This window comes from Chrysochloris asiatica, unplaced genomic scaffold (genome assembly GCF_000296735.1).
Source record: "Chrysochloris asiatica unplaced genomic scaffold, ChrAsi1.0 scaffold00494, whole genome shotgun sequence".
NCBI classification, from domain to species: Eukaryota; Metazoa; Chordata; class Mammalia; order Afrosoricida; family Chrysochloridae; genus Chrysochloris; species Chrysochloris asiatica.
Genome location: NW_006409012.1, coordinates 192,605 through 200,313, shown reverse-complemented (window position 1 = coordinate 200,313; position 7,709 = coordinate 192,605). Strand labels below are relative to the sequence as shown.

The 7,709-nt window shown below is 39.3% G+C and overlaps 1 protein-coding gene across 1 annotated transcript in view; it reads left to right on the top strand.

Annotated features, from left to right (window-relative positions):
* Window positions 1-7,709, top strand: part of LOC102837579 (phosphatidylinositol 3,4,5-trisphosphate 3-phosphatase TPTE2-like) — a 113,301-nt gene that overhangs the window by 16,076 nt on the left and 89,516 nt on the right. The window contains exons 5-7 of the mRNA XM_006877427.1: window positions 2,585-2,704; window positions 3,902-4,001; window positions 4,155-4,218. Coding sequence (XP_006877489.1) covers window positions 2,585-2,704; window positions 3,902-4,001; window positions 4,155-4,218 — 284 coding nt within the window. The remainder of the gene's footprint in view (window positions 1-2,584; window positions 2,705-3,901; window positions 4,002-4,154; window positions 4,219-7,709) is intronic.

The window sequence follows — 7,709 nt, the reverse complement described above, 5'->3', positions numbered from 1 at the left end:
AAGTTCATCAAATTGTATGAGAATATATATATATATATTTTTTTTTTTTTTTTCCTCTTCTTTTTACTTCTGGTTGAGCTCCGATCATCCAGTCATCGAAGCCAGGGCAAGTAGGTATTACATAAATGTATTTTTAATAGTATCGTTATGGCAACAGGCACTCCAGTCTCCAACAGTATATTCTAGATGGTTTCTTTGATAGATAAAGTTTAAAGGGCTTTCAAAATGAGGCAAGGCAGCTGATGTGCCTACATGGAAATTAATCAGAGGAACATATATGTGGTTCAGAAGAGGATGTGGAATGACAGCTACAATTGTGAGGATCATGATAAATTATGGATAGCATTGTGAAAAATGGAAATTCTAAAACACTTAGTTGCATTCATGCAGAAACTGAACATAGACCAAGAGGCAGTTGTTCAAGCAGAACAAGGAGATGCTGCGTGATTTAAAATCAGGAAAGGTATTTGTCAGGGTTGTGTCCTTTCACCATACTTACTCAATCTGTACGCTAAGCAAATCATCTGAGAAGCTGGACTATCTGAAGGAGAATGCAGCATCAGGAATGGAGGAAGAGTTATTAACAACGTTTAACAACTTTAACTACCTTTAACAACTCATTAACAAGCTTCCACAAGTAATGATAACACAACACTGCTTGCTGAAAGCAAGCAGGAAGGATCAAAGTCTACAGCTTTCAATACAGACTACACTTGAACATAAAGAAAACAGAAATCCTTACAACTGAACCTATAAGCAACATCTCAACAGAGAAAAAATTGAAGCTGTAAAGAATTTCATTTTACTCTGATCTACAATCAACACCCATGAAAGAAGCAGTTAAGAAATTATTTGCACTGGACAAATCTGCTATAAGATAGCTCTTTAAAGTGTTAAATAAGCAGAGATAGCACTTTGAAGACAAGATAAGCCATGGTATTTTCAGTTGCCTCATATCCATGTGACAGTTGAAAGACCAAAGAAGACTTGATACATTTGAATTATGGTATTGAGGAAAACTACCACAAACTACCAGAAGAATGAATAAATCTGTCTTAGAAGAAGTACAACCAGACTGTTCCTTAGAAGTGAGAATAACTAGACTTCGTCTTACATACTTGGACCATGTTACTGGGAGGGAGCAGTCTCTGGAAAAGGATGTCATACTTGGTTAAGTAGTGGGTCAGTGAAAATAGGAAGAACCTCAATGAGTCGCTGCAAAAATGGGCTCAAACATAGCAATGATTATGAAGAGGATGCAGGACCAGGTAGGGTTTCATTTTATCATGCGTATTTGTTGTAGATAGGATTGCTATGAATTGGAACTACCTGACAACAGGAACAACATGTATGAAGTATAAATATTAATAATCTTACTAACAGTGGCATCCTAACTAATAGTTGATAGTTAAATATTAGGCAATACATCATAACTTGTTTTCTCAACTAACTAAAACTTTTATTAAAGTGGCAAGAAGATCAAGGTATGCTTGTTCTTGTCAATAAGACTCAGTAGTAAGACAACAAGTAATTTCCTCTGCTTTCTGAGTTTCTGAAGAGATGGATAGGGGTGAGTCAAACTGTGATACTAGACAGCTGTGGGAGTTAGGGATTTAGTTCTCCACCCTCAGAGCACCTCAAAAGGCAGTTCCTCTCCTCTTTTGCTGAACCTCTGTCCACATGCCTTTGAGCTACAGACAGTTGCTCACTCCTAGGTTACTAAGAAACCCTCCCTAGGAAAGCAGAGCCCACATTTGAAGGACCCAGGGCTGAGGAGGAAGGTATAGTATATAGAAGTTAAGCTTTGCCTAGGTAAAAAAACAAAACAAAATCTAGTCCGCAAAGATTCTAGTGTGGGCCAGAAAATGAGTTTGCAGACCAAAATAACAAATCCCTCTCCCTCTCACAAACTGCTCTTTTGTATACTCCTCATAACCTGGTTGTTCTAGGGCTATGTCAAGTTGAACTTTTCCTGCCCATCAGTACTGCCCAACATCCCACCTTTTCCCCATCTATGTGAAATCAATGTTAGTCTTTTGTTCGATGATTTAGCTATATCACCTACTTGTTGTTAAGCATTGTTGAGTCAGTTTCAACTCATACCAATCCTGTTTAGGGTTTCTGAGGAGAGGCTGGTGGCTTTGAACTGATGACCTTGAGGTTGGCAATCAAGTGCTTATTCTACAGTGCCACACCAGGACTTTCTTTCTATATTTAAATTTCTAAATTGATGCTTTTGTCCTACATACCTATAAAATGATGTGTATTAGTTTGCTTCTTGAAAATTGTAAGACTATACACACATAACAAAATATTTGTCAGTTCAACAATTTTTACATAATTACGATCTTCATGTTGTCAGCCGTGTTCAGCATCCTTTTCTGATGAAATCCACCACCATTAGCATAAACTCCTTGTTCCCTTCCCCTTTCTCTCCCAACACTGATACAAATTTATTTTATGAAACGGTTCCACTGATGTTATTTTTCCTTAGTCCAGACTAGTAAATGTATTTAAAATAATCCCATAATTTACAATTCTTAGTGAGGATGAGTCAACTTATTTGTTTTGTTTTGTATTATAGGAAACAACAGTATTTTTCTGATATGTTTAACTCCTTAGATGCCATCGTTATTGGTTTGACCCTTCTGGTTAATATTGTTTATTGTCTTCATGACTTTAAGGGTATCACTAATATCCCCAGGTAAGAAATATAAACTCACCTCTCAAAATTTTGTTTTTCTTTTGCATTTTCTGTGGCCTTTCATTTTGTATCATAAAGAAGATGGAGCACCCGAGAAACTGGAGACATTGTCTCTTCTAATAATGTTCATATCTTTATATTTTGAAATTTCCACTAAATTCCCTTTTTATGTCAGCATATAACCAAGAGAGTTTTGATGTAAACAAACACAAAATTTGAGTTATTACAATGATCCTCTAAAAAAGAGCAAATGAAACAGAGAACCAGGATGGCGATGGGTAACTGGCAGAGGTGACATTTTGCAATATAGGTCCGGTGTTGTTACCTGCCGCTGAGTCATTTCTGACTCACAGCGACCCTGTATAGGGTTTCCAAGGAGCAGCTGGTGAGTTTGAACCATTGATCTTGCAGTTCAAACCAACCTTGAGGTCAGTGCTTTATCCCACAGTGCCTGAAACATAGTTAGTACTGTTAGAAATCAAGAAAATTAAACTGTGTATGAGTTGTGGATGACTCTGTTTTGTCCTCCTCCTTGCTGCTACAATGAAAAAAGAACAAGTGCGCTTGGAGTTGTGATGTTGAGTGGTTTGCTAGGCTTATTAGTCAAAGAGCTTATTTATTTCTTCATCCCAGCCTCCTAGGCCTTCAATTCAGACCCCAATTAAATGTGTCCCCAGATAATAGGCCTTTGGAGTAATTTGCAAATAATCTGAGTCAGTGTAATCCCCCGATCTGGTAGTCTCAGTATTGGAAAGTATTTCAACCTGATGCCTGTGTTATGCACTTTGCAACTGTAATAAACTTCTGTTGCTTATGAGAACAATAACCCTCAGTTTATTTTGTTGGAGAAAACATTGAAAACTATTGGTCTTAAACAACAAAAGTTAAATTTACAAATTCTAGGATTCGGATCCTCCAGACCAGGGCTTCTTAACATGGGCATTATTGACACTGTGGCAGGTATGAGCCCAAATGAGCTTTGCTGTTCATACAGGATGTTAAATAGTATCCTTGGCCTCTACCCACTGGATGCCAGTAGCAACTCTCCCTTCTGCACAGATTGACCACTAAAAATATCTCCAGACATTGCTAAATATCTCTTGGGGGTAATTCCCTGACTAAGAACTACTATTCTAGACTCATATTGGGAAACTTCTGTTTCGGAAGTAACAATGAATCTTTGTCATCTATTGTTAGATTGACAGTTTTATTTCGAGCTCTACGAATAATCATTCTGGTAAGAGTTTTTCATCTGGCTTATCAAAAAAGGCATCTTGAAAGACTGACTAGAAAGATGGTAAGTGGAGAAAACATTTGCCTAATTCAGAAAAAATGTGTTTTGAAAAATACTGATTTAAAAAAAATACTGATAAAGTGTGTTGATATCTATTTTTATTTGTTTCATTTTTTATTTGTATTTTACAAACTAATCATTGTTTTTACCTCTCAGGTTTCAGGAAACAAAAGGCGATATGAGAGGGATGGGTTTGACCTAGATCTCACTTATGTTACTGGTATGTGCAGTTTAGCTGTTGATTCATGCACATTAACGTCATACATTTCTTATGTGTAATTATGTTTCTATTTCTTATCTATCTAAGCTGCAACACACATTAATGAATACATTTCAATATTAAAGTCCCCTGTCTCCTTTATCCCTGAAACTTTTTTTTTTTTCTGAGATTCAAAATTGTTATTTACATTATCCCTCAGTCAGGAGATCTGTTTACAAATACTCTGCTTATACATTTTGGCAAAGGTGGGCCACTGATTCTTCTTTATGTAACATTAAACATTACTTAATATTTAACCATTACAGAAATGCTTTGTAGAATAAGCACTGGACTTCAAACTACAAGGTTAGAGCCCACCAGTCACTCACTACATGAGAGAAAAGATGAGAGTTTCTGCTCCCACAAAGATTTACAGCCTCAGAACCCTATACAGGGTCACTGTGAATCAGAACTGACACAATAACACTTACCAACAACAACAGACATACTATTACTAAAGAGGAATGCTTAAAATAAAAGAATTAAGACAAAGTCTCTATCAATTAAATAACATGTCACTTTGGATAGGTATTAGTTTAGCTCTGGCAATGGAAAATCTCCATTGTCTCAAATCAGGCCTACTTATACAGGAACTTGATTGGATATTCAGTGGACTCCTTTTGAGATTATTTTAGAATGTACTGAGGTCTAGAAGTTATTAGGGGCCCCAAAGATCCTAGAGAGATCAGCGCTCTTTCTAAAAACCCGAAAGAATGGGGTTACTGCTTAGTAGGTCTCTGCTTTTCTGAGTTAGGAAGGCTGGAAAGCACTCTGAGTTCTCACCATGATGGGAGCCCAGACTTGGTGTTTAAGATAAGAATGATTTCCAATCACATAGGGCATTTCAGACCAAGGCTAACTCAGATCTGTCTCATATGGTTGGAACCACTGAATCTTGGAAATACCATGTGAGTTTAATAGTGTTGGATAATTCAATGTTATCTCTATTAACTTGAGCATTAGTTTTTCTCTATCATTTTCCATCTTAAAATTTCTTTTCTTGGAGCTGAGAGCATAGTGGCCTGCTGTTGTGAAGTGAGGGGAGACACATAAGAATGCCCAAACTTGTAGATAGTACCCATTTGACCTGGCTTCGATGACTTAATGATCAGAACTCGACTAGAGGAAGATAAAAGATAAAAGAAACAAGTGTAAATTGCTACAATTTGATGAATGTGACCTATACTTATGGATGTAGTAGCTCAAAATACCAACCAAGAGGGAAGAAGTCTTCACATCCAAGATCAATGCTATCCCCTCTGTATACAGGGTTAGTAGGGACAGGCAACTTAGACATTGGCTACCTAAAATGGAAGGGGCTATAAAAACATGAAGTGACGGCTTACAAGGTTTCAAGGGGAGTTTAGTTTCAGAGTGTGTAGGGGAAGGTATAATCTCCAATGAACAGATTTCATCTTGTTCAAACGGGTCTGGCGAAAGGAGATGGGAATAAGATTCTTATGACTCAATAGTGACTGTTATCATGATTAATTGTGATTGTCACAACTGTAAAGGTAGAACTTTTTTTGTTCTTGTGTAAATTTAGTCCAAATAATTTTTTTTTTTTTTTTTTTGCAGTTAAATGCATTTTTACTATGCTTCCCTGACTGTTGGAACACATTGTCTCTCCCTCTTCTCTTTATACCCATGAGGAGCTCCATCTGTCTTCACCACTTTTTTTATAAAACAGAATTCAAATTCTCGAGACATGGAGCACATGTTTCCATTTATGTTTTTTGTTTTTTTTTAATTGTGAATTATGTGACAGGTTACAATCCCCTCCATGTATCACCAATCAATGAAACAGTGCATCCTATATGCCTGCTTCCCACCCCCACCCCCACCCCCAGTCATCAGCACACAGCCCCTCTTCCTCCCTGGGTCCTGAGTTCTCTGCCTCCATCTCGGGAATCGCTGCCTCTCTGGGTAGGGTTCCGCTCTCCACTCTTCTCCCTTCATGGTTTCAGGGACCTCGGCTCCCAGCCTGCAAAGTTAATCACTCCTCTCCTTGCCACAAAATGCCCACTTTTACATTTACAACATTCATAATCAGTCCTGGTAACAATTATTCACCCTTGCATCACAAGAGACCTTATTCACATTTCCTTTAATCAGTCCTGCCTAGACAGATTGGATACTACTCACTGGAGATTCTACCTTGCTCCACGCTCTCTGGATCTAGGTTCCTTCGTGAAAACTTGTAAGCCAGTCACTTCTTGCCTTTGTAGTCCCCCCATTTTGGGTAGCCAATGTCCAAGTTACCCATCCCTGTCTACTTTGTGTATGGAGGGGGTGGGAATGATCCCTGCTGCAAAGATTTGTTCCCTCTTTTGAGCTACTGCATCCATAGGTGTAGGTTAAGTTCTTCTAATTGTATCAGGTTACTCTTTTTTTTCCCCCTCCTCTTTCTTCTTCTAGTTGAGTTCTGATCACCCAGTCATTGAGGCTAGGTCAAATGGGTATTATCTGCATGTGTGGGCGCTCTTGTGGCTATGCCCTCTCTTCTTATCAGCTAGACCCTTCACCCTCCATTCCAGTCCTCCATGGCTATGTCACTGACTCTGGGCCCAGGAGTCCCCAGGTCTTGCCACACTGCTGGTCAACCAGGTCTCCACCTGGGTTCACAGGAGTGTATTGACCATTGTAGGGCTTAGCTCGCAGCCTTAAAGCTGCTTTTCCCTCTCTTCCCCCTGTCAGTGGCGAACGTGGTCACCCATCAGAGCGTGTATTCCCATTGAGTCTTAGTCTTGGAAGGGGGTTTATTCTGAGGGGCCCTGACCCCTTGCCTTGATGTCTCCTGTGCGGGAAACTTGTTTGTTCTTATAGTCATTGGTCAGTCTGTTTTGTGTTTTTCCTGTCAGTCTTTCTTTCAAGAGATATCTTCTGTTCTTCTAGCTGCTCCAGGCTGGTCTGCCCGTCCTCTCAGGGGGAAATTTCCCATCTCTGGAGATTCTGGCTGCTGTTCAGGATTCCACCTATAGTCTTATGTAATGCAGAGGCTCCGCAGGAAGCCTCCTTCACTGGGCACGTTGTATCCCCGTTTTAGGTATTGCAATCAGTTATAGGCAGAAGATGGACTTACAAACTTTCTATGGTGGTATTTCTGGCTTTTCCTTTCTTTCCCCTTCCAGTGTCTATTTTACAATGTAATGCAAGGAATACCAAGATTCAGTAGACCGCCAAGCATCTTAACATTATTTCCTGCTTTTTCCCTATTCCAACCATATCTCACTCCATGTACCCCCTCGCCCTGTTGTTCCAAGGTTGTGTATACATTATTATTTACCTCTGTCCCACTTAGCCCATGTGAACCTGCCTATTTATTGTCCCCTCTGCTTTGTTCTTCCATTCCCCTCTCCCCTTTTGTGTATTGTCCCCCTCCCCAGCACCCTAACTAACCTGTCTCTATTCCCTGCCCTGTGCTCTACCTTTTCATCCCTCCCCTCACCCCA